This window comes from Anas acuta, chromosome 15, assembly GCF_963932015.1.
Source record: "Anas acuta chromosome 15, bAnaAcu1.1, whole genome shotgun sequence".
NCBI lineage: Eukaryota > Metazoa > Chordata > Aves > Anseriformes > Anatidae > Anas > Anas acuta.
This window is the reverse complement of record NC_088993.1, coordinates 12,694,630-12,722,215: the sequence shown is the minus strand read 5'-3', so window position 1 is coordinate 12,722,215 and position 27,586 is coordinate 12,694,630. Positions and strand designations below refer to the sequence as shown.

At 40.4% G+C, this 27,586-nt stretch overlaps 2 protein-coding genes across 9 annotated transcripts in view; one reads left to right on the top strand and one right to left on the bottom strand.

Moving 5' to 3' along the window:
* Positions 1-27,586, top strand: part of C15H7orf50 (chromosome 15 C7orf50 homolog) — a 128,176-nt gene that overhangs the window by 38,317 nt on the left and 62,273 nt on the right. Inside the window, exon 2 of one of the 4 annotated variants that reach the window (XM_068699016.1) lies at positions 2,555-2,675. The exons of 2 other annotated variants lie outside the window; for them this stretch is intronic. Coding sequence is in view for 1 of the 2 variants with exons in the window: in XM_068699013.1 (XP_068555114.1) it covers positions 22,224-22,298 (75 nt within the window). In the remaining variant the exon portion in view is untranslated. Of the gene's footprint in view, positions 1-2,554; positions 2,676-21,914; positions 22,299-27,586 lie in introns of those variants that run through there. One more of the 4 variants, XM_068699013.1, reaches the window with a different exon arrangement.
* GPR146 (G protein-coupled receptor 146) overlaps positions 103-27,586 on the bottom strand; it is a 51,555-nt gene continuing 24,071 nt past the window's right edge. For 2 of the 5 annotated variants that reach the window (XM_068699006.1, XM_068699007.1), the window contains one exon: positions 103-4,983. In XM_068699006.1, the coding sequence (XP_068555107.1) occupies positions 3,938-4,939 (1,002 nt within the window). In that variant the 5' untranslated portion in view covers positions 4,940-4,983 and the 3' untranslated portion in view covers positions 103-3,937. Of the gene's footprint in view, positions 4,984-7,134; positions 7,567-7,595; positions 12,064-16,709; positions 16,818-27,586 lie in introns of those variants that run through there. The other 3 variants (XM_068699009.1, XM_068699008.1, XM_068699010.1) reach the window with 3 other exon arrangements.

Sequence of the window (27,586 nt, the reverse complement as noted above, 5' to 3'; positions counted from 1 at the left end):
TTATGATGCTGTGATTCAGTGAAGCAGCACAGGTTTAACCTTGTCTACAACAGGCTTTCTATCAAGAAGGACCCCCAAAAATCACACCTCTTACTGACCACATAGGCTTTAATATTTTTTATTCTTATGAGCCAGTAGTTTCTTTGTGAAGCTTTGCCTGAAGTCCATTCCTGTAGTTTTTTGATATAACATGGAAGACCACAGCTCTTTGTTTTAAGTAGAACCAGAAATTTTCTAGTGGTTGGTCACGTTCTTTCCTTAACCGAACATTGTGCCTTCAGAGACCACCTCAGCTTGATTCTCAGATGGAAACTTTGGAAGCCAGGGCCCCTGCTAGGTGAAGCAACATGAAACTGTTTTAAACTAGCTACGTTAGTACCTTCAGCAGAAGCAGAGACAAACATCTTTGTTAGTTCACTGATTTGACTTAATTGGATAGTCAGGAAGAGGGCTGTAAGCCATAGATCATCTCAAATATTAAGTTTAATTTTGTGAGAAAATAACACTGTTAATAATGGCACTTAAGTAGTGCTTTCTTTCTAATGTACAGTATATACACACAGAAACATACAGTACACCTTACTGTTCAGAGGTTTACATTTAAACGATACACTTTGAGAAATAATTTAATAAATTCTTTGCAAATTCTTTTTACATCAGTAGGCTGATTTTTATCTTGCATATATACAGTATTTTATTCATATTTAATTAAAAGCAAAATAGACAAGCCCCTATTTACAAAGTTACCAGAAACCTTCGGGTATTGAAATGGAAAAGGACCCGTTCTTGAGAACTTGGTATGTTAAAGATTTGCTCATAAAAGTTCCTCTATAGTTATGTTACTGTGCATTTCCTTGAGTATTTTAATGTACTTGCTCGTGTACTGTTTTTATATAAATATTGCAAAGTTTTTGCTTTGTGGGATATTGCTTTTGAAGAGATACCATGTGAGGGCACTGAAATTAAGTTCTGAATTTCCTTACAGTAGCAGTCAGTTGCATGGCACAGTTTCTTTGAGGCAACTAATATACCAAATTAACTCTTAAAAATCTGAGTTTGTATCAGTTTTGTTCATTGAAATATAAAACCTGCTTGCCTACACGATTGCCATCACATTTAATGTATTATCAAGGACACACAAACATACTCAGCTCTGCTGCTCAACTCTGGTCTTTCTAAAGAAGGATCTTTAGGAAAAAAATCACAATTGAGGTTTCAGGGGTAAATTATATAAAACTTGCTCTTTCTCCATCTCTAGTAGCAGCTTCCATTTTTCTGAGCAGTTGCATTTGTAATGTCAAATCACTGGGTGGAATTTGTGTGGGTGTGACAGAGTCAGTCTAGCAGCTAAATGTGAGTGGTGCACAGTCTCAAGTGTACAGGACCAAGCATGAAAGGCATCAGAGGAGCAAAATAAAAATTAAATAAAATAGCACATTTAGATAGAGAACTGAAAAAGATGAGGAATAAAAATGAAGAAAGATGATGAGAGACATGATCTGAAACCAGGAATTTAGTGCAGGAAGAAAGGAACAGAAATAAATGCAACGGTCCGTGAGGCACAGAAAGTAAGGTGTCGTAGGAGAAGGGGGAAATGGAAGCAAGAAAGCAGCGTATGAGTTAAACTTGCCCCTAGTGCTGCCTGCTCAGCCCCTCAGTCCTGGCAGGGTCCCAGTTCTGGGATCCTCCACTCGCACCAGATAAGCCAGTTCCTCCCGGCTGGAATTCGTCTTCCTGCGTAATGGGTCAGAATTTCTTTAACAGCTTTTACGTGAGAGATCTAACGTGGTGCTTGAGGGAGCCTGGGGTCCCTTGGGTGGGATGAAGAGCCGATTTGTTCAGTGGTTCCAAGGAAAGGTTTCTGGGGAACTTGGGTGGAAGTGAGTGCTTGAATGCTTACAGTGAGTGTAGCTCGCAATACTTAGAACCTCTCAAGAGAAGAAACAAAACAAAAACCCAATGGTTTCCAAAAAAAAAAAGCCAGTATTGTGTTGGCATAGAGGCATAAATCAGTGTGTGAATTGGACACAGCGATAAGGAAAGGCTTCCTTCCTTGACGTGGTTTTAATCAGCAGGCTAAAGCTATGAAGTAAAGTGGTGTAATTGTGCTGGCTAGCTTTCACAGGGAGAAACCACCACTGAAATAAATGACTTACTGTATAGGGTTCTAAGGGTTAACCAGATTCACTAAGATATGAAATGCTCTTGAAAACTAAAGAGTCTTCCACTGGGATGCTGGTAACTTAAGGGATGATTGTATATGAATCAGATAAGCAAAAATGGCTGTGGGAAGAAATGGCTTGGGTAACACTGAAAAGAAGGAAGATCTGAAAAGACTGTTCCTCATCCCCTTCCCACGTAAAACTGAAGCATGTCTCCATGCTGATAAATTAGGGTCAATTATGAGATAAGATTGTGCAATGGAAAAGGTTTAATTCTGTTTCTACTCCATGGTTTTTCCATACCAGAGGCTCAACATGCCACAGTTGTTGATTGAAGTCATGTGGAGTAAGCTGTGTTGTGATGGATGAAGTAATGAAATGATTTATTGCAGGGCCAGTGACAAAGATGCCTCGCTGTCCCCAGGCTGGTGGGAGAATATCAGATTAACTTCTACCCCGTCCATTATTAACAACGCAGCAACAGCTACAGGGGCAGCAATTCAGTTTGCTATTGTGAGTAACTTTAGTTTTTTTTTCCTGCAGCAACGTTTGTATTTCTCATGTATTTCATACACTCTGAACTGTAGAATTTGGCAATCTGGATTGGATTTCTTCATCCCCATTGTGAAATACAGAAACTATACTTTTACTGTGTATTCAAGAATCACATTGGGAGGCAGTCCATTTTTCACAGGTCAGCAAAAAGCTGATCTTGACTGGAATTTATACCTATCATTCCCATTTTAAAATCTTGTAAGTATTGAAGGATTTTGTATGGTTTCCAAACTTCCAGTGATGCCCTAGATTAAAGAGATTTCAATTGATTTGTTGCAAACATATCCCTTGAAAATACAAAATGTTAATCATAAACATATTTATTTTTAAGACAATTACTCTTGTTACATGAACATATGTGGACCATAACACTTAGCCAGACGTTCTTTACTACTTGAATTTTGATTTAACTTTGTAAACCACTGTGTCCTTCATTTTAATATGTGGGATAAACATCTTTCAGTTCCCCTAGAATTAGTTAATAAATATTTCTGAATTCTTGAAATGTCTTAGGATGCCAACAAAGCACTGGAAGAATAAACAAGTTTTTGTTAATTGTTATATCTAAAAAAAAAAAAGATTTACCGCACATGTTAAAAACTTAGGTTAGTTTGTGTGAGAATATAATTTCTGAAAATAGTAAATTAGAGATCTTTTAGAGGGAATTCAGTGACGGAGAAAGAAATTAAATAATTTAATTTATAATTAACCTTTACTATTTGGACATGTATAATTGGATAAAATGATCTTTAGTAAAGATCATTATATCATCTTCATTGAAAAATACTATTTACTTCATCAAGAATAGCACTGTTAATTCTTTGTACAGAAAATAAGGTAATACCTTTTCCTCTACAAGATACAAGGTGCTGTGTATTCGGTCAGTACTTCAATAAACTGCTTAGCGATTTCTTCAGACAAGAATATTAGAATGATGAAGACAGAGCTTACGCTTTGTAACCAGTTCAGTGCACTGAAAATATTAGGTGTCACAGGAATTACAGCACATAGGCCAGAGTCTTACAAGATCTCAGCAAATAATTAACTATTTGAAAATTAAGACTGTTTCATTAATTGAAGGCTCCTCCAAGGCTCCTCCAAGTCTCCTGGTTGGGACTGTCACATCAGTGACTTCGGGTGCCCACACAGCAGTAGCAGTCTGAGTGCTGGTATGCTGGTATACTATGTCCTGCAGTAACAGCACCAGTGTTTTTTTATACCTATGTCATAACTTGCTGTACCACTGCGCGTTCGTGTGAACACCCTTGACTTCCACAGTGTATCTTTTTAAGCAAACGTCGTAGTTTGTTAGGAAAGTTTTTGTTAATGTATCTGTAGAGCAGAGGCATTACAAAGCTGCTTGAGAAAGCCAAGAATTTGGATAAAATCTTGGTAAAATGTAATATTCGACTGTAATTTTCATCTGCAAATCTTCCTTGTGCATAAGTAAATGTGCTTACCAAAAGGGTAACATAATAGGGTGTCCATAAGGTGAACTGTGTACAGACTGTGGCAATCAAAAGCCTGTGCACTGATGGATCTAATCGTCCAGTGTCTTGATCCAGTGGTGTAGCCTCTTTGCGTATTCGCAAGATCAATATAAGTGCATAGAGTACCGCGACAGCTGGTACAACATACCCGATAAAGACCATGATGGCATCTGCTGCCTCTTTGTTCTGCATCTTGGAACATTCAATTATTTTAGTGGATACGTGATTGCAGACGTAGAACAGAAGAGATGAGAAACTTGTCAGCATGGCTCCACCCCATATGAATCCACAGACATGCTTGGTGTTGTACACACTTGACATATAAGTTCTAGGTAGAGCGCGTTCAATGTAGTAGTCCAGACTGAGTAACGTCGTAGAGTACATGGTAACTAAAGATGAGACGTTGAATAAAATAAGCAAGGTGATATAAACTTCATTGTTAGAATTCCAGATGGCCCATTTTGTATTGGCAAGACCTAGAAGGTACATTGGTGCCAGGGTGTTGATGATGAGACCGGCAATGGCTATGTTGACAAAGTAAACATCTGGCATCGTCATAGTTGCTTTGTTATACAGATTAACCAGGACCAGCAAGCCATTGTAGCAAAGGCTAATTGGGAAACATATAATGAGGTAGAGTAGGGACAAGATGGAAAGCACAAAGTGGAAGTCATGGCAGAGATGCTGGTCCTCACTGTTCTCGGTACTATTTAAGGTTTCACAGCTCCACATAGTGATTTTAGCTCTTGTATCTTCTCTGCTGGTTACCAGCTTTCCTGTGGAGAGAGAAATAGTAAAAGTAGTATTGAAATAGTACATTGTAAGTGAAATGGAATGTCGTACGAAGAAAACATTTTAAAGATGAAGATCACACAGTTCATGTAACTGATGTATTTCAGGTCAGTGACTGAAATGCCTTTCCATCTTGTTAGTCTGTAAGAAAGTAATATATGACTCAAAGTGTCAGGTGACTAATAAGTAAATGTACCAAAGTTTTAATTTTTTAAAATGAAATTAGTGGTGGATGAGTCGATACAAGATATTCAACAAAAGTAAACCATAAGCTGTACATCTTTAAAAGAAATACTGGTGTAATATATGAACATAAGTACTTTTAAAAAAATTATGAAACAGTGCCTTTAATGTATCTGATACTATGTTAAAGTATTTGCTGAAGAATACAAGAGGAACTACAAATCTCAGCAGTAAGATGGGGAATGGAGTTCTCTATGGTGTTATGTGGTAAATACAAATAACCTCTCTTAGAGAGCTTCCTAAGAGGCACATCCAAGGCAGTATGATGAATATATTTTGTGTCACTGATAAAGCTAACAAAGACTAGAGGAAACTTGGAATTGAGGTGGAGACTTTTTTTTTAGTAAGTCTGTTTGTATTCAGACTTCTGTAACCATTTAGTTCTGAAAAAACAATGGACCTCTGTAGTTTAGGGAACCTAATATCGGGGCAGCCTGGCTTTCCAAAAAGGCAAGAATTAGTTATCATTTCCTCTCAAAATAGCTTGAATTCTTTAAAAAGTATGCTAATGTCAGTAGTCATTGTCCAGCTATCTTTGCTTTATTATCAGAAAAGAGATAACATTTTAACTGAAATCAGTGGACTTCTCAAAGCAATCATGAAAAGTCTCTTTCCAAAGCACAAAAATAAGTAATCTCTAAAACACAACTGAAAACATGCAAAGCCTTAAAATCATGGGTATTATTCCTGCCAGGACATTTCTGGGACAATGTGGAATTTATGTGGCAGGTGATTTCCCATGTCAAGCGTAGCCTCAGATCATCAGATATGCAGCATTGTTAGCTCTTTCCTTTCAGCACGTATAGAAAAGCATAAGTACACATAAACGCATTCTTTCCAGAGAGAGAACAAGATTTAATCAAATCCACAATAAACGTTGTGCAATTACAATGAATGTTACTAGACAGCATGCTACACTCAGTGAACCATATGCCTAAATGATACAGTATGGGTTTTGTAAGCATAAGATCTTCCACGGTTCCATCTCTCTAGCGCTAATCCTTTGACACTTAGCTGAAGTACAGGATTTGTTCCAGAATCATGTCAGGTTCCATTTTTATTTCCTGCTGCAATTACTTGGTGTGTATTTTTTTTTTCTAAATACCACAGTCCATGCCAGATACCAGGCTAAAATGCAGTAATTTTAGCTGGCCAAACACACTTTTATTCCACTGTCATATATTGAATTTTCTCAGGTAAGGGATTTCTGTGGCAGTAGTGCAAGATGTAGTTCTGATGTATTCAAAGCTTTCCTTCACCTCTGTGGAAAAACTTACTTTTGTTTGTTTTCTCAAATCAGTTCTCTAGCTGTAGTATTGCATAGGTGTACAAACTGTAATATCATCATGGTGCCCTTCAATCCTCATACTCTTTTTTTTATCACTGAAAGCAACCCAGTTCGTTTTCAGGAAGAATCTGTTGTTTTTAAATCTTTTAAAAAAGGAAGAGACAAGCTGCCTTGCCCAGTTGAAGGTGACCAAAATTACGTCTCACTGAACTGCTAAGGCTCAATTCAGCCAAAGCAGCAGACTGGAACGAGGTATTGCAAATATATGCATTACAGTGAGCGCAAGGTGACTAAGCACCGGCACGGATACAATCACGTAATTCCATTATGCAGGTTTATCCTTAAGCACGTAACTTCGATTACTCCAGACTGAATTACATCAGCCACAGACTACCTGCCTGTGTATTGTCTCAGAAGGAGATCAGCACTCTTTGCTGCTAAGATTTATATTTTACATAGCGGTGGGATGTCTCGTGTCCCAGTTTGTTGTAATTACCCCTTTTTACCCAACTCCTCTAACTGCAGGTAAATAAGTTCAATTTTAATGACAGCAGCGGTAGGAGACTTGTCCGACAGTAATGTTACGAAATCTTACAGATCTTACCTCAGAAACAAGCAAAAATGAAATCCCTGTTAAAAGTACTTTCTGAAGAGACCTTGTTAGCAACTTCTGGACGATGCCAGGCAAAGTTCCTACTGCTGATGTCCCTCTAACACAGCGTTCATCTGTGCGGGCACTCAGCCCACGGCTTGCCAGCTCCTGCCACAGAGGCAGCCCCAGCCTCCAGCTGCAGCCTGACCAGGGCCTCGCCATGCTTCAGAAACCCCAACCGAGCGCTTCTCCAGCGCCAGGCACCTTCTCAGCCCCGGCGTGGCTGTGTCGTGGAAGCCGATGCTGCGGTGCTGGTGTTTGTGCAGCCTTCTGACTCAGCCAGCCCCAAACGCTTCCCCCTCTCGTTTCAGCCGGGTTTACGCTTTTATCACACTGCGAATCAAGGTCAGGACTTGAAAGGTGGAACCGAGAGGAAGGCGAGTCCTCCTGCCCGCTGCTCGCGGCCCTCTTACCTCCCGCTCCATCTCACGTTCCTCCGTGCCGCGGGACCCGCGGGCGCCCCGTCTGTGATGAGGGGAGCCTGACGAGACGCCTTGGCCTTCTTCTCCGGGGGCACATCGCCTGCCGCCCCACGGCGCGCCACACGCTGCACTTGTTTTTCCCCCGGTGACTTACTCACAAGTTTGTGCACCGCCAGGCCCCTCCCTTTCGCTGTTTACAGCCCTTTTTTTCCAGAAGTGAGAGGCCGGGCTGGCAGCCGAGCGAGCTGCTGGGGTGCGCTCAGCCGCAGGGCTTCTCATTCACGGCAGGCGATGCTGGGGCTGCAGCAGTGAGCAAAGCTGGCAGGGGACTATCAGATGGAGACGTTTGAGAGCCCCTTCCCTGCCACCGACAGCTCTTGGGCAAGAGCATGTGCTTTATTTTTAACCTGTGGTAAGAATATACAGCATTGATGTTTCAGTTTTCTAGGCGATACATCCTGGACAGGCAGAATATTGTGTTAAGAATCACCCAAGTGCTTGTCCTGCTTTACAAAGGTGACTTGTAGCAGGTAGGAAGACGAGTTTCTGGGTGTTTGAATGTGGAGATGGCTTTGGTGTTGAGAAGAGGGATTAAAATAAGACCGGTCCTCACTTTGTGATGGTGTTAGGGATTCCGCGCTGTCTCCTTTTTTTGGTAAGTTGAACAGAGGGTTGTGCCCAGTATTCACACCACACACAATTAATGATGTATGTACTCTCTATCCTTAAAATGAAGCATGTTCATGCTGTCTTTTGAAAAGTTTTGTGCTGTGGGTTGATAGTTTATTGCATATTGAACTGTGTACTGTGGATGTTCTGTTGATCGTATGGGAACTCCTCAGGCTCACAAACTGAACTCATTTCCTCCATCAAAGTATGGTTTAATGGATAGTGACAACTGAAACTGAGAGCTGCCCCCATTTTCCTAAACTATTTACCTTATATTTAGAGATTCTGAGTTCTCATTCTGCAGCAAATAAACAGCAAAGAAAAATCCACTAATTAAAAATTAAATTAAGCAGGTGTTTATGGGGTAAATACCAGAGAAACGCTAAAAATGGTTAGTCTGTGTTGAGTTGCCCTTTTCAGTGCAGTTTGTTTTTATAGACAAGGTCAGTGCTTCTTGTTCCATACCTAACAATTCACTATGAATGTTGTAAAGCCACTGTAGCTCCTAAATAGCAGAGGATTCATATATTTCTTTTTGATATGTAGTCCACAGACAAAATTAAACATGCCATGAATAACTGTGTTACAGACTGTGCTATCCAGTCTTGGCTGCCTCAAAACTTCAGAAGGACTTTAATCATCTGAAGTTCGCTGGGGAAACAGCAAAGTAGGCAAGGTATTAGCATAGAAGTACTTCTAAAGCTTGGATAGCTGGATGGAAGCCAGTTTTTTTACATGTCATAAAAATTAATGGGGATTTTATTTAGATAAAAATCTACACATAGACTTGAGGAAAATTTCTTACAACATGCAAAAAGTTAAGAGCACTTGGTGGCAAAAATTATTGTAGAAAAAATGCATAAAGTAAACTTCAGTTAATGAGTAAGAAAAAATCAAGTGCTGCTTTGTTCTACTATAGAGTCCATAGCTGTAATCAGTCGTTTTCTTCAGAAATACATAGGGCAGCACCAAGTTGCAGAGCAGGTTGGTTAACAGTTTCAAGCATGACCATTCTGCACTGATTATTTTATTTGATGTAAAAAGAAACAAAACACACACACACACCTTTATCCTACTGTAGCACTGTCTCATACTGTGCAGTTTAGAAAAATAAATGCTTTAGTCTACTGGCCCTGTTGAGTTATCATCTATACATGAAATAGCTCTTACCTAGGTAATCTGACCTCTGAATATGCATTTTGACAAGCTGTAGTATCATTACAAGCCATATGTAGCTAATAAAGCTGTTGCCAACAAATGAAATCTCTAAAGAGGCCTAAGATTCATACTTTCTCTTCTAGAGTTCCCAAAGGATCTCTTAATTTGTACAGAGACCGAAAACGAGGAGTATTGCACAGGAAAGGCTGAACAGAGCTTTGCTCCACCGCACAGGCTTGTTCGGGTGGAAGATGAGAGAACTAAAGGGCTTTGCCAGACCTGTGCATATATGCATGAGCCATGACTTAGTAGATTGTCAGCTACTCATCAGGGTTTGTAAGGTGCTTTTAGAAAGTGACGCGCTAAATATTATTTATGGATTAATCCCTAACAATTTAAATAATGGATGATTGGTATTTCTGAAAAGTAGCATACCTGCAATTAGTTGGGCCTCAAGAGGAGCACCCTCTGAAATCTCAAGCGCAAGAGAAAGCCGTGTCATGCTGCTGTTACCTCAAAGTCTGAATAACATGACATTTTTTTTGGCTAACTAGTTTACATACATGCCATAGGGATTAACAGAAGAGTTGTTGGCTGGATATACAGAAAAGTAAAACTAGATTGCCCAGGTTAGACGAGAGGAGAAAAAATGCAGCAGTGCAGGCAAGTAAGGTCCAAATCCACCTTCCTTGTGCAGTCGCTGAGTTGCTATTGTTTATAATATAATGATACAGCTCAGATAAAATGCTTTTAACCTTAGTGTAGAAGAAAATCCTGCTTGATGCTGGGCTGAAAAACAGGCCTCTTCCAACCCTATCATTTATGCCTTCGTGGTGCAATCATTGACCAGTTTGACAGGTGGTATACTTATAATTGATACCGGTTTCATTTTATAATGTAGTTAATTCCCTGCAGTATAACGTGAAAGAAGCCATGACTAAATTGCAAGAATAAATGATGTATAAAGCAGCATTAAATCTATCATTCTGTCTTGGTTGTTCAAAAAGTACTAATAAAAAAGCAAGAGGAGGTCAGTGGGAACAGGGGTGGTTTTCTTCCTTCAGTCTGAGCACTTTCTAACACGGTCCTGCCAGAGGGAGCACAGGGTTGCCAGCCCTGGCAAGTGAATTCAGGGGCACAGCAGGCCTTGTGGCCACCCCCTCCCACTGACTGCACCTTTATCTTTGGCTCCTTTTTTTAGCACAGTAATTTGAACAAACAAACAAAACCTAACCTTTGACTCAGCCCATCCAACTGCTGCCTACCCCCACTTCGCTATGCGCAATTGGAGTGCTGTGAGCCTGTTTCCAGCCTTGCAGCTTACTGCCTCCCTTCAGTCCCGTCTTAGTCCTTCAGAGTTCCTTCCGCCCAGATGTAAATGCTTACATACGTTGTCCTCTGTTTTTTCAAAAATCTTGTGTTTCACATCTGTCTGGCCCTTGTTTTCCCCTCTCTCTCTCTCCCTGATGGCTCCATTCCAGTAAGCACTGCACCCCCAATCACCGTTTGCTCATATAACACACGTATAGTGTTATACCCCTCACAGGGGTTCTCAGTATTACATTCTTCACTTCTTTTCTTCTCTATCACTTTCTTAAGAGACATCCCAAGCTGCCTCGGATACATTCTTAGGCATGTCAAGCCAGCAACAAGACCTGCATGTCAGCAGTCACGGTGTATTTCTGTCACACGTGGAGTGAGGACACAGTTGCTCATGCTTCTGAAGTCATTCTTAGACATCCTTCATTCATCTTGCTGCTTTTCCAGAAACTCTGAATACACGGCTACTTGAGAACACTTCAAAATTCAGCTCCTTCCCATGGGCCCCTCTCACTTGCTTTGTGACCCTTTTTATTGTTCGGCAGATGTTCGCAGCCACCATCAGTTGTTTATTCTCTCATTCTATAAGCACCAGCGTTGTGGTAAATCACCCTGCCTTATAGCTGCGGTGTCATTCAGCTCCCACTTTTGTGATAAACTGCTTACTGCTGCTGGCCTGGTAGCAGCCCACAAAATAAATGCAATTTTTTTGCTTCTGTTTCAACGGTTTGTTTATATTATTTTATTATTGCTATATAAATATATATCATTCCCTCTAATATAAAATATTAACAATTTTTCAGCTGCACATTTTGTTTAGATTGTTCATTTCTTTGGGAAACCGAGTGCATTTAAGGCCATGCCAGAACTAAGTTCTCTGCAAATTGCTGTCAACAAATCAGTAAGCATCAAGCGAGTTCGGGTGCTCGTTTGGAAGAAAGAGGAAAACTTATTTTTAGGTAATGGCAACTGTCTTTTCAACACTGTGTCTTCAGGTTCAGAACTGTGTCTTCTGTCAGACTGGAACTGAAGGAATTTCTTCTGTCCCACATTCAGAGATGGATGCTGTCTGCCAGGCACATCTGCCATCCCAGCTAAATCCATCCCTTTCCTGCTGTTCATGCCCCCATAGGGCAGCCTCAGCAGGAGCTGGGTTGCAGCGGCTGCCCAGGGCTCTGCAGGGGTTAACTCTGTACGCTTGGTTGTGTTGTTCCCTTATCGCAGTGCCCAAGTATCAGATGAGTGAGTATGACTGGTCTCCTGCTCCACCTCTTCCCGACTTTCGCTGTATCACTGAATTCCCAAAGAGTCTCTGCATGGAAAACATGACAGACCTTTTCTTCAGCGGGTATTACAGTGAGAAGGGATTTGCCAGAGAGTGGACAGTGGACTTGTATCATGGAATTGTTGTGGCTCAAGGTTTCATTACTGCAAGAAGTGGGATCTCTTACTTTTGTGCGCTTGTAAAGGAAGGTGTGTCCACTAGGCAAAATAATTTCATGTTCAAGTGAATCAGTGCATGTGCAGTCATTACCTGTGTTTGTCTACAAGCCTTAGCTGCCTGGGTTTCTGAAATAAGTCACAATTTTTAGATACCTACATATCTACTTGGTAATATTTTTCTTTAAAAATTGAGTTATTTACAAAATTAAAAGGAGCTACTTTACTAGTACTCATACTCCCAGTAACTTACAGTGTATTAAATAACAATAATAATTAGAATGACCGTAGTATTAGAAAATAAGCTTCATAAGGGGTTCTGAATTCTGGATTTTATAAAGCTAGTTGGACTATGAGAAATGACAGCTTCTAAATGTCAGCGGAGCAGACGGCTCCGTTCCATGTTCAGTGTGATCAGCCAGTTAGTGCTGCCCCTCCAGCTCCTTGCTCACGCTGTGGGGGCACATGGAAGCTGATTTTGATACAGCTTTCCTGCTTTAAAACTAAGTAGCAACAAATCTAAAGTAAAAGAAGTTCAGCATCAATTCAGATGAATGAAAATTGTTCTGCGCGTTGTTTGGTTTTGTAATTGGTTCAGTGAAAGCCTTTAAGAAAAAAAAGCTGTAACCTGTGGCACAATTTCCACTATGCTTACAACTGGTGAGCCACAGAAACCAGAAGACTTAATTGAAATGTACAAGTTCAGTTTCTTGGAGAGCGCACAAGACCTTTAGCTGTAGCAAATATTTACATTCAATTTAAAACTGAATGTAAGTTGCAGTTTCTTTTAATGTGAAATACTTAAGTCAGTGGGTCAGACAAGGATTACATACACCTTCAGAAAGCACTCTCAATAGCTTGAAGTTAATGTTCAGAATGTAGCAGGGACTCGATAGATTTACACAGAAGCTGCAATTTGTCCCACTGTCTTTCGTGAAACTATTATTTTTTTTTCTGACTTAATGAACAGATGATGGGTGCATGATTCACTAAAGGACCTTTATTATAGGATAAAATTTAACTTTTACCCCCCCAGTATCTACAGACGCCTTAAACTGTAGAATAACATGTCAGTTTGGGGCAAAAGACTGGTTATGGGGGAAAAATGCATTTATGAAACATCTTTTGTGTGTGTGTAAAGATCAGATCTTGGATACAAATTTAAAATTTTCTGTTGAGACCTTTTTAGTATTTTAGAAAAGAGGAAGTCACAAGACAGCTTTATGCTAAATTTCTTTGTATAGATCATTTGCAACTCTTCAAGATGGCAAGTGGCCAGATCTCTGAATTTCCAGTGTTTTGGGAGTTGCTCAGGATTCCAGGAGGAAGGATTGTTCATGAACTGAACGTTATTTAAATCAACATCACTCCATTAAAGACCAATTCTCAGCTTTCAAAATCAGTGCAAATTATCCCTATTCTAGATATCGGGGACTGAGCTCATCCCAGTGACGGAGCGTCAGAGGCACCAGCCCTGCTGGGACTGCCCTGTCGGTGAGCCAGCATGGTGAGCTGGCAGGGTGGAACCAGCAGCTCTTATCTTATCTCAGCCCTCTCCTTGCTGGCTTCACCCGTGCTTGGGGTTTGTGACGGAGCACTGCTCGGAGCTGGCAGCGTGGAAACATTCCTCACAGATATTTTACTGCCAGTTGCAGACTGACAGGAGGCACAGATGGTAGTTTTCCTGGAAACCATAATATAATGTCATTTCCTATTAGAAGCATAAGTGAAAGCTGACTCGGTGACTTATCAACAAGAGATCACGTTGGCTGTGTAGGACACTTGTGAAACACTCAGATTGCAAGGACCAGGTTTCCAGTAAATCCAAAAATATTGACATAGTTCTTTCCCATATAACGCTTACAAGAGTCACTATGAAACTGGATTGAGTTTAGAGTTTGAAGGGAATAATCTGCCCCAGCAGCTGTAATGTGGCTGAAATGACTCCAAAATCTGTCACATCCATTGAAGATAGCAGATACCTTCCTGATCATTGTCAGCAAAAGTCTGAGACATCTTGTTCTGGATGCTCCTACGACTTTTCACTTCTCTTGCTTGCTGAAGGAAATACCAGTTCCTAGCTGCCTCTGTGACTGAGATGAACTTGCCTATTTGCTGATTTCATCTTATTCCATTTATAGTGTCTGGAGACAGTATTTTCACCGAACATTTTAGGAGGGTTAGTGTAATATTAATACTGATGTAAGGATGGCTATTATTAGACTGTAAGATCTGGAGTAGGAGCTTTCATTTACGAGGGGCTTGAAATTAACTGAGGCATCTCACTGCCACAAACAGGTGGTGATTTGTCCTGCTTGTCTTGTGCAGCTTCCCATTCCGCTTCATCAGTGACAGGGATTTTTACCTGTTGTTCATCAAAATTCTCTGTTGATAGTCTTGATGTCTTGTAGGGCTCCCTGTAGCACCTACATGTACGGGTTGATCCATCAAACTCCAAAAAGCCCATAATGAACTTTACCACCTTCTGTTCTAGGATGCTTGCCAAGCCTTGGACAAGCGTAAGTATTTGATGTTCTGTCACTTGACTCCTTGGCTGTGCTTTCACAGGTGTGTGGGTGGGAATGCTTCCTTGGTTATTTTTAACGGAGCTCAGTTCTTCTGTGCGTGTCAGTATGAGGCCACACAAGCATTTCCAATGGCAGAAACCACACGTACTTTGTGAGGACGAGCAACGCGTGAAGGGAGTCTTGGACCTGTGTAAACCTTGGCTCTCTGAATCAAGTCTGCCAGTACAAAGATATCTGTGGAGTTTTATCTCAAGTATACTACCTGTAACTGCCTATTACCCTGCATTCTGTCCAACCCATGGTATTTTGGGAAGCATTGCTTAGGATTTTTACACATTCCTGGGAGTACAGCCCAATAAATGACACTGAAATAAATTCTACAGCTTACTAATTGAACTTTATCAATTCACATGTCATTAAGCAATTATTGTTGGTTTTTTTTTTTTTTTTTTTTTTTTCTTTGAACGGGTTTATTATTATTATTTTCTTCCAGTTCCCAATAGGTATACACCTTATTAAAAATCTTTCACACCACAGTAAGCCAGCACAACTCCTGTAGCAGATTTTGTTACTGCGGAAGCTGCATAGAGCCTCAATTATGAATTTACTTTGTATATCTGCTTCCTTCTGTGCTAATGGTTGGAAGCATGAGGAGTAATTAGTTTGTCACAGAGCCAGTTTCTTAGTAATGATTGATAAACGATTGTTTTTACATAGCCCACAGATACAGGGTGCATACGAACATTAAACCACAGTTTGTGAGGAGGTCGCTGGAGCCAGCTAGCCTATCTTCACTTAAATGAACATTGCATGTTTTAGCTGTTATGGAAAATTTACAGTATACTCTGATAAAGCCTTATCTGCTGTTCAGATCCTGAACACAGCAGTTAAAGTGAGTCATTCAGACATGCAGATCATGATCATAGATGTTCACATGAATCACTTTGTCCAGACGTTCAATCAACTTCTTTTTTCATCTTTTCAGAATCAGTTCAAATTCTATTAAAATCCCTGCAAATCCAAAGCAAATCCTGTTTTGACTTAAGTGATGGGGCCAATCAAATACGTGAAGAATATGATGCTGGCGTAAGAAGTAGTATGCTGCCTTTTTATGCTGCTTTAACATTTTTATAGAAAGGACATAAAGTTCATTTGACAGAGCCCTAAAGCGAAGTAGGTCTTGTGCTAAGTACAGTAGAAAATAGATTTGCAAATATCATGGTGATTAGCATAGTTAAAAATGCTTGTGGAAGCTAAAAAAGACAGCAGTCATTCTGCTTATTTAAAGCTTCTGCTGAAAGGAGGAAATTTTTAGTGCTTTGAAGTTTGCCTTTGGCTTACCTTCTTTTGTAATATAAATGAAAATGCAGCTTAATTGTAATTAATTAGTTAATTGGCTATTTCAGTGTCTTCTAGCTGCTTTGCAGTAATATTTCACAGTATGGCTTGCTGTGTGTTTTATTATTGTGCTATGAATAGAAGATTCGTAAGTATCTCACTTTCACTGATAACTGTTCTGCTTTATTAAAGGCTAATTAGATTAATTTTTGATCAGTTCCTCTGCTTCATGTCTGTCATACTGTTCAGGATTTAATGTAAACTAAAATTGAAGATCTCCTATATTCAGAGCATTTAATAATAAAACCTTACAAGCACATACTCAGTACATGCAAGAAACAGTAAGTGAGAAGTGCAACCTGATGTACAAGAGAATGAAAATTGATATGCATAAGAAAGCCTACTGTAACTTTCTTTTAGACAAGTAGATAAAAATAGGAAACAGTATCATGAAAAGTTTAAACAATTATGTTTTTCCTAAAGAACTGACATCTAAAAACTGAACACTGATTTGTAAAGATGGAGCTACTCATTTTCATTCAAGGTACATTATTACCGGTTGTTTCCAGACTCAAAAAAAACAACAACAAACAACAAACAAACAAAACCCCACAGAAGTAATCTAAAAGGTCAACTTCTTAAAAAATCTCACCTGGTAGGCACCCCCTTGCAGCTTCTGGATGGCTGGCAGAAGCATTTTGCCCATCGAACCAGAACCTTTAGAAAGTAAGCTCAGCAGAAACACCAATCTCTCATTTCTCTAGCAAGAGTAAACAATAGGGGAGGCTTAGAAAACGCCCGCTGACGGCTGCACCAGCCCTGTTCGTGGCACCGAATCTGTATTTACATGTGACTTCCCCTGCACATACATACACATAATCTTTTAAGCTTCAGCTGCACGCTGCTATTGGCGGAGAGGGCAGTTGCAAAAACAAGGCATCCACAGTGATATCTCAAAGTGATTAAGTCCGAAGGGTGAAGGGGGTGTTAATCATAGGGCCTGATCCTGCCATAAGGCCTATTTTGTTTACTGTATTCACAACTGTCATAGGATTTTGTTTTGTTTTGTTTTTTAGCTGAAAAGACATTACTGTGGTTTGAGAACAGTCCAACCCTTGGTATAGCTGCATAGCAGGGGACTGATAGTGCTGGGGGGAGCTGCTTTGGTACCAGAAAAAGAATTTTTACCAGAGAAGTAGCTGTTCAGCAAAGCTGTGCATGCTAACAGTACAACAAACCCTGAACAAAGTGAGCCAAACTGGCAAAAATACTGTGTTTGTAAAATTTGGTTTTCCTTAGAGCTTCTCCTCATGGCTCCATTTGTCAGGAGCCAAACCCTTCCCACCTTCAGACACCAATGCTACATAGCAAAAGCCTGTAGCATCCACCTGGCCTCTGTAGAGTTTAGACAGAAACCAGCATTAGAACTGAAAAAGAGCCAATGTATACTTTAAAAATACTTTAATGTAAACCTCGGAATTATTTTAAGCATGCAGAAAGAACATTTTAATTAAAACAAAACAAAAAAAAAAAGGAAAATGCCACTGCTATATCATTCTTACTTTAATGAGATGATAAGTAAATGTAAATTCCTTCCATTTGAATGAAAAATGTATAATATCAGGATTCTGTGTACTTAGCTTGAATACAAATAGTCCTTAAATAATTTGCCTTTTAAAACTGTAGCGAAGAATTAATTTATGTGTTTTCCTCCCTGCCCAAAGCAGGAAGTGTAATGGATGCTTTTACTTATTAACCAAAAAGGAGTTGACCCCTAAAATGTATGAAGAATGTATGTAACATGCTCTTTGGTGTACGTAAAATGTACGTGTTTTGTTATTTTATGCCACTAGTTGTTTATTTTTGCTCTTAAAGCACCTTGTAACCTTAAACTTCACAACAGGACAAATATTTCTGTGGACTTAAAGGTAGCACTTGCGAACTTTTTTGACTGCTAGTGTTTATGATCGATGTAATTGCCTAGTTCAATTACATTTTCAGTTTGGATAAGCTTTTTTGTTCATATTAAAGTAAAACTCGGTTTTCCATTTTTTGTCTTTATAAAGGTAGTAGCACTGTCTGTAGATTCAACTATTAATTTTGCTGTACGTATAATTTTCCGTGACATGCTCTATTTTGGGTATTTTGGGGGATTTGTCAAACTGATAGATAACAAAGCACTTTTGTAAACTCGTATTTTTATGGGGAGGCAGTGTGGGGCGGTCCAGAATTACGCTTTTTTTCCCTTTTATTTAATGGTTTGTAATATTTTATATTTATCTCTCTTTTGGTTAAGCCATGATGCGTGGTTTGTTTTGAAACTGAGCAAATACCCCCAAACTGTGCTGATTTACGTTTGATGAAATATCAGTGACGCTTGCCTGCAGAGTTTAAGGCGAAGTGGGCTTTCACTTTGAATTCAGACCTCATAAACTTGAGCGTACGGGCTTTGTGCAGGAGCAACATGCAGCGATTGGGAGGTGGAATTAATACTTCTTCGGTCCCTGGGGAGACCAGCGGGTAATAATGTGGCTCCTGTGCGTCTGCTGCTCCCCTGGCGCTGACAGGCCGCACCATGCGTCCCTTCCCGACACTTTGTGCCTTATCCTGATCGGGTCTGTCTCGCGCTCTTTCCCTGAGGCTTGTTGGAAGGTAAAGGTGTGTGATCTCTACGTGCTGATGCCATGCAGTTAGTGGTGGCTCTGAGCATGGTGGTGGAGGCTGTGGTGCTTAGATGGCGCGGGTCCATCCCTTTGCCAATGCCCTTGGTGTTGCGCTCGCCCTGGTGTTGATTGGGGCCTACCTGTGGGGCTTTGTGCTCAGGCTCGCTTCTGGCCAACAGGCGAACAGGGACGCCTGACGTTTTCCTTTAGTGACTTATTTTTTAATCTGTCTCATCACAAAGTAAGCAAGTGCCTGCCTAGGTGAAGGTGTAGCCCTTTCTGTGGCCTGCCCTGTCAAGAAATTTAGCCCATACTTCCAACACCTTTAAACACAAGGCAGATATTTTTTCTGTGCACGTGGTAGAGATTCAACTGGGCAGGAGCACAATGTAAGCGTGAGGCATCAACAAAACCACACACACTTCTGCTCTGCCTCCCTGTGAAGGAGAAGATCCTGACCACAGAAGCCCTGGGGGTCTCCTCCCAGGCTTAGTTTTCAGCTGCCTCATGTTGCTGATAGTGGCTTGATGATTGCTGACTTAAATACGGCCCCGAATACAGTTACCATTGCTGGTAGTTCCCTGAAGTTAGCGTGCAGTCATAAAGCTCCTGGTAAGCAGTAGCTGTGTGAGTGTGAAAGGCCTGCTGGAGCAGAGCAGGTTTCTGTGTATGCATACATTGTGGTGGTTCAAGGGATGAAGTCACCACGTGTTTGAGATGCTGATGTTTCTGACACGCTGCTGCAGCTGATACAAACTGATAGACAATTCTGGTAATATTTTGTACTTACGGAAGCTAAATAAGACAAAGATTAGTAAGTTCTGTTCAGTTTTGTTCAGCAACATCATGACTTTCCAAGGTTAATCTTTTAGGAATGCTTAATGCAGTAACTTAGACTTAGGTAGAGTTATTCCAGACGGATTAAACAAATCGTAAGGCTAAAGTAAAAGTAGTTATTTAGGACTGTGGTTGCTTGAATATTATTTTTATGAGCTGAAGTGGTTTTGTCGAAGCATCGTTATGACATTAGTGAATTAGTGGCTGTGCATCTGGGCCCTTGTTACCCATGCATAAGTTGTCAGTAAGGAATAGTTACTTAAATAAAAGGGTTATCAGAACTACTCCTCGAGATGCTTTTACTCCTAGCTGAAACGATGGTACCTTCAGAGGAGCTCAAACAGCAGATCAGTTAGTGCACGATGGAGAGATTGCGTTGTGGGCAAAGATCTCCTCATTCCATTGCGCAGATGTTTCCAGTCCCTGACTGACACTTTTTCCTGTTTTTCAGTGCTGTTGTTTTAAGTATAGAACTAAAAAGTAATATTAAGGGGAATTAATTTAGGGCTGTTTATTTGAGTTTTATCTTAGCATGAGAATTCAGCAAGTTTATAGTTGGTCATAACATGCCTGAAAATGCTTTGGTAATCACTTTAAAAAAGAAATAAGAAATTGAATTTGCAAATCAGCTGAAGTAAGGAGGACTTACAAATTTAAGATAAGTTGCTTTAGAGCTGTCTTTTGCATGAGGACAACTTTTAGTGCCTCTTGTTTTCTAATCTGCTATGACATTTCAGGTTGCATGAACTCTGATGGAAAACTTTAAAGACGAGCCTGCAGTTGTGCCCACGCTGTAACCCAGATACTTACTCCCAGTTCTTTCTTCAGAACCGGCATCCCTATTTTGAGAAACATGCGAGCAGCTTCCCCCTGCCTGGCGGTGCAGCCTTCCTGTTGGCAGGGGCTGCCAGCCCTGCAGCAGTGTCAGCGGAGGGAAGCATGTCTGCGCTCCTGCAGCTCGATTTCAAAACAGGACCACAAAAGTGCACTCTGGTATGGTGCCTTACAGTGAGCTCAACCTGCCAAGACAGGTGCCTGAGTTTTATTTCCCTTGCCCCAGATGCACTGGTACAGGAGGGTCAACCTGCAGTGGGTCAGTGACAAACAGGCTGGGAGAGGAGCGATAGCATCTGCACCCATCACGGCGCCTTCCCCTGCTGACGTGACTCAGGGTGCTGATGTGGTTTTAGCAAAAATCCCTCAGACCTGCTAACCCAGCTAATTCTGAGCGGCTTTCCAGAAGTATTCAGAGCTTGTGATTCCTTTCAGAAAATGCTTTTTATTTAATTATTTTCAAAAGACCACATTTCAGTTTCCAAATTCATGGTTCTCTGCCAAAAATAGGACAGAAACCAATAGTTGCGTACAAGTGGGAATGATAATAATGGGCAAGGCAGGAGTATTTCTGTCTTTTCTATTTAGCAGATCATTTCACTTGGGTTCATTTATATTTGACCTCTAATCTGAATGTCCAAAGCACTGAAATTCACTGTTATGTGGATGTGTTAGAGACCATAATGGCATTTTCATGCATCTTTTGTTTCTGTGTACTTTGGGTAATTTTATTAGCTATTGTTTGAAAATGTCATTAGACATTAAGTCAGTTTATTTAGCTATCATAGGCTAATCCAAACGTACAGAAGGTAATACCCTGCTCCTGACCTCTCCCTGCCTGCAGGCTTTCAGATGTTCTTTCTTCTGCAGACCTCAGGTGGTTGGGAAGGGGAAAGGGCTTTCACCCTTTGGGTATTTTGTGAAGACCACAGGACGGGCTGCAGGTACCCCAGCTCGGTTCCCAGCACAGGAGAAAAGGGAGAGGAGATGATTAAGCAAAGAAGTCAAGGGCTTTGCTGTCTTCCTTGATAAATGGTAGGGTGAAGTCTCCCCACCCTTTAACCCTTTTAAAGGTCTTAGATTTAACACAGCAAGTTTGCATGCTTGAGACTGTGGTCAGCTAGCAGGATTTCATAGCCAGTTGACCATGAAGTACTCCCTCCTCACTTCTAAAATCTACTTGGTTGAGCATTACCTCTTGAAGCTTTGCAGATTTGGGGGAAAATTCTTGCACAGAAATCTTTCAAGGTGAGGCTACAGGGGTCAAGGAACTCTTTCTTTTAAAGGATATTAAGAAAGAAAAAAAAAAGTAATATGCCTCAAACATAAGAAATTGAGTTGAAAATCATTTCCTCTAGTTATTCATTTTAATATTGCCACTTTGATCTGTGTGGATTTGCAAATACGATTTATTAATAAATCTCTCCCCCAACAGGTATTTTGATAGTATAAATCTATTGTATTTGCTGCTAATAGCAAACTTTAAAGGGAAGAAAAAAAAACAGAGGAAGAATGCAACAAAAATGTTGACCTCAATGAATAAAAATTGGACTGTTTGTACCATGAGAAAATGAGATAATTATGGCTATAAATTCCTTTGCTCAAAGAATGAAAATAAACAACATACACGCTATGTGGAAACAGGAGAAAGCCATTGCATTAGGACAGATTCCCTGTAATCTTTTCTCCATGGTAATTCTTAATAATGTGGGGATGTTTTTTTAGTTAAGGACTAAAACTGTTGAGAATGTTCCTGGAGTTTGGCAGCTTTGCAAGATGAAAAGGCCTGGTTTACAAACATTCCCGCCCAGGAACATATTTGGGAGCCAGTAATGTGGTGTTTGGACACTACTACTACGAGGAGCATTAGATGCATTTCTTACTGCTGCATTACAGCCATCTGGCAGGTAAGGGCTCTGTTTGTCTCCTGTGAAGGCTTTTTAGAAAGTCTAACTTGGAGCCATTCCACATAAAATTTACTTGAAGGCTTATTCTTCTTTTGGAAAAAAAAAAAAAAAGAAAAAAAAGAAAAAAAAAAAAGAAAAAAACAGGTGACAAAAAAAATACATGTTAAAGGGTTAAACCATCAGTTACATACAGCACTACAGCACCACCAGCTATTTAGGGCCTTTGTGGAGTTTGACTCTTTATTTCTAGATTGAAAATGAATTTTTGTTTTAAGTGATAGTTAAATGGTTTTCTCTGACACAGATTATTTGTGTTTCACAAACCGTATCAGTTCTGTCTATAATGCTCAGCATTTTCTCTAGAGTGTCTAAATCCTACTACAAAGAGTACTTGCTCCTTAGTCTGACACCCAGTAGGGATAAAAGGCTGACATAACATACTACTAACTTGTTATAATTAATTGCATGTTTCTGTACTTAAGTGTGAAGGGTGGAAAGTATTGCTTTAAAGACTACCTACAAAACTGGTGAATGAGCAGCCACTTCAAAGAGAAACATCCAAAAGAGCAACAGAAAGGAAGCTGCTTTTGAATTCCCTCAGTTCCTCCTGGCAGCCCCGAGCTCACAAAAGAAGCAAGAAATGGTGCTTTTCTGTTTTGTTAGTTACACAGCCAGCTGCCAGCAGATAAACCTGGAGGTGGAGCCACCATATGAGGTTCCTTTCAATAACCTCTGCCTGACATAGATGCCGAAAGAGTCTTACTTAACTTTCATGGTTTTCTCTTTCTGGCTAAGGGAGGTTCCTCACGCCAACTCTAGACAAGAAACAGACACAATTCTGGAGCCAGTTGTAGCTCTCAGTTGCACTGGCACATACTTGAGATTGAAGCTTTTGCAGTTAATCCAGATCTGTGCTTTACAGCTGAAGCAGCAGGATGGATCTTGGCTTCTAACTCCTTTTTATTTTTCTGATTTCTCTATATACAGCATTGCTGTAATTAAAGAAGTAGAGCAAAGCACATGAAAATGGAAATCTGATTTTTACAAGAGTGCTCAGTTATTTCTTTAGGATAAGTTGAAGCTCCCAGAATTGTGCTTTCACACTAATTGTCCTACGCTTTTTGAGCCTTGCCTGTGCAGCCATGCCCTAGGTTCCTTTAACCAGCACTCCAGCTGCATGCAGCATGTACTTTGTTGCTGCAGATGACAGCTCCAGACGGTTGCCTTCATTCATTCTGGTAATTGTGCTCTGCCCCTGTCCTTCTTAGCCACCCTGCTGTGCTGTACACCCTGCACTGACCCAGTCAGCTGCCCGATTGCTGTCTGTCTCCATCACTCTTTACTTCCCACAGCTCTACCAATGGCTTTGTCTTGGCTTTGGGAATTCAGTTTATGATTTACTAGTTCCTTGTGTCTCAAATTCTGGAAGTGTATGTGCACTTCCATTGTCTTCAGGTGTCAACAGTGAATGATCAGGGTGATCATTTAAAGCAGGGTTAGGAGGCAATTGTGAGGGTAGCTATTCCTGATGATACAGTAAGTAAAAAGGATCAAGTGAGTGAATTTGTCATTTCTAACCCTTTCTTACACTTAACATTACATGAAATTAGACCTGGAAAGGAGGGACTTGCAGTAGGTGTGAAATGCTAAAATGTCATCTGTGTCCAGCTTCTACAAAACCTTATCATCACTGATTGCCACTGTAAGAATTAAAAGTCAGCTCATGTAGTCAACAGCAGCAAATATTGTCAGACAACGTATAATGGAAATTTGTAAGAGCTAATATTTAATGTCTTAAAATGAGAAGTATCTAGGATAACTCTTGAAATCACTTCACTTGAGTTCAGTATATATTAACAAAAAAATATTAAGGTTAATACTAAAGTACTTTCACCAGATGACTTTAAATTAATCTTTGGATTACCTTAAAAAAAAAAAAGGAGAGAAAAGAAAAGAACCTTCGAGTACTGGGGACACAGGGCATTCTTCACATTGCTATCTATCACTCTCAAGCATGGCATTGAGAGAAAAATTAGTCAGAAATAATGCCATTTCCATCCCTAAAGCTGTGATTATTTGAATACTGAATGCTTTTAAATGATTTGTTTCAGGCCTTTATAGTACAAATTCACTTTTGATAGTTAGATATTTACAAAGAGGCAGAACAAAACCCCACTGAAGTTAGTAGGTCCCATGGGGCCTGGGGTTCTCTCTCACAGAGCTGGTCACAGTGCTTTTCTTTATCGTTGAAGTGTTTTAGAATGTCGTTTCCAACTAAATATATGTTCTGTATCTGACAGGTGAGGAGTACCAAACTTCAAACCGTCAGACAAAGTGGTTTTCCTTTGTTTTGTTTAGGGAGATCTCTTTGATTATGCTTGTATTTAAAGTGCACTGCTAGGTAATGATAGAACATACATCTGCTTAAACCAAATTCAAAGAGTATCATGAAGTGACACCTGCTTAAGTTTTTAATTAAAGTGACTTAATCTCTAGCGATCTCTACATACATAGGCAGAAAGTAGCTGTGTTTAATGTGTACTTTGAACTGCCATTCATTTAGAAATCAAAGATTTGTAAATGAAACACGGTATGCTAGACATGATGATATTGGACTGGAATCCCTTCTTGTTGGCATAGCCTATTTTTTCTGATGCTGCCAGCCCCTGGGAATACATTCTCATTAAAATTATGTATAGAAGCAAACATAAAAAGAAAGTTATCTTAAAAAATAAATAAGTGCATATATAGAACATTTTTAAATATGCAAATATATAGAGTTGTTCATGTAATGGGGAATTGCTCCTGCCTTTTGTGAGCAGTGTTCTGCCATTAAACAATTGCACTGTCTGATGAGTTACTGTTTTGAAAAATGACTGTAAAACCATCATGTATTTCTTCTCATCAGTTTTCTAAATTTCAAGTCTCTGGTGGAGTAGGTCAGGTAACTGAATGCTGTTTAATGGTAATCCTTGTTCTTCAGTGGGTAGGGTCCTTAACAGGCTCTGCTTAACTCAGTCATCTCTCCCTGTTGGCAGTGGCAGTGCTTGGCCTTCACTTTCCCTGCTAAAAAGGCAGGGGAAAGCTCCAGCTCCTTTTTGTGGAAGTCGTGGGAGGTGCCATTTCCTCTAACAGGACTCTGATCTTTTCCTTGCTGCTGACTGTGTTGGAAGGCTCTGCAGAGGAATACTGTTTGTGTGCCCTACAGAAAGGGATCTGTTTTCCGTATTTTTCTGTGTTTTTCCTAACAGGGTGAATTTTGCTGAGGTAATATGTCTTAAAGACTGATCTTAGTTTAGTTGATATTCTTTAATGTTCATATTGTCTTTCTCTCAGCTTTCCACCTACAAAAGTCCCTTGATATTCTTGAAATAGAATACAGGACTGTACAGACAGTCCTGTATTTTCCCTCTTTTGTCAGCTGGTGATAGTAAATGTCAGTAAGTGATAGTGAATGCTGATTTGGAATGGGACAAGGAAAAAGCAGAGGCAGTTTGGTTTTTGGAGATCCATAGTTTGTTATCCCTACCTACTGGTGACACCCATGGTGATTTCCAGCATAATCCTATGTCTGACCACACTGCTGCAGTCCTCAGGATGGAATTTAACGTTTGGGACGCGTAACCTCGCTGCCTGGCATGAGTCTCCTATTCATGATTTTTCTTTACAAAATGAACACCGACTCCTACGTCAGGAAGGGAGACAGAAACTTCATAAGGGAAAGATGAACAAAGCCCTTAATTTGTGAGAGGAAGGAAACTGGTAGGGAGAGAGCACGAGCGCTGTAACAATGCCAAAATGGGGGGGGGCAGATCTTGGCCGGCAGCAGGGAGGGGTTGGGGGCAAGCTGGAGGTGTAAAGCACTGTGCTGATAAATGCAGAGCGATAAATTGCGAAGAAGATGCAGGTGCTGGAAAGGGCCCTGGGGTGGCTGGGGAGTGGGGGCGTGCGGAGGAAGCCCAGCTTGCACGGCTTCTCATGTAACCCTGCTGGCACGCTCGCCTTGTCCGTGTTACGGATGTGCGGAGGTAAATTACTAACGAAGATGTGTGCGGATCCACCCAGAAGGGAGGTGAACGTTTCTTGATAACATTGTGTTCTCAAACATCAGCTCTGAAATGCTCAAGACATTTGCTTTTGATTTTCCTTTGACCACCTGCAGAGCTCACCAAACTAGTTTGGGGTGAGAGGAACAAGACTGCGCAAGGAGCTTTGGCTTCATTTAAATGTGGGTAGTCGTGCTGTTAGGATGGGGGGTTAAATACTGAAATGCTAGCTGTTTGGCTTTTTTTTTTTTTTTTTTTTTTTCTTTCTTTTAGAATTTCTCTCTTTCCCTCATACTATGGTTTATTTATATTGCTACCTTGGCAATATTGACTAGCATCTATAGGAACTGCACTCAGGGAAAGGTGCTGAGATTTATAAAAAAAAAAGGGTTAAAACTGACACACAGGTATTTCACTATGAAGTTTACTGATGGCTGTTGCCATTGCACGTCCAAAACTCATAAAGTACAACTTTATTTGCCCTCTTTTTTGTTGTCTCAGCTTTGCTTCTAAAAGCTGCAGTCATCACTGGATGATTTCAATCAAAAAATAGTCAGAGGTTAAATGCTATCCACAGCATTTATCTATCTTTGTTTAAATTTGTTGCACCACAGTACTGTCAAAGTAGTATGTCTATCAGTATAATAAGTAGCAGGAAAAAAAAAAGGTGGTCTGAATAAATCCAGGATGCATTCTGTTTCTGGTATTTAAAATATTAACTAGTTTTTGACTGGACTGAATTGCTCATAGATTAATTCAAGTTGGAAGGGACCTCAGAAAGTCATCTATCCAAAATCCTGCATAATGCAGGATAGATAGGAGATCAAACTAGATCCTCAGAACCTCTGAGGACAAAGGCTATGCTATGTCTGGGCAGTCTCTTCCGACGCTTGATTGTCATAATGGTTAAAATGTACAATAAATTCCCTCGTATATTGGAATCTCTTTTTTTTCAACTTAATGCCCATTGTCTTTTTTCATCCCACCATTCATCACAGTAAAGACCCCAAATCTGTCTGCACAGTAAGCCTCCTGCAGGTGCGCAGTGGTTGTGGTTTAGGTCCACCCAAAACTTTCCCTTCTGCAGGTGGAGCGAGCCCAGTTCCCTCAGCCTCTGACCACAGGGCTGCAAGTGTTCTGCCCACAGCTGTCCTCGTGGCCCTCTGTTCAACTGCTCTCAGTTTATCAAAAGCTTTTGGGAGGAGGGATGCACAAATCTATACAAAGAAATATCATTTTGGT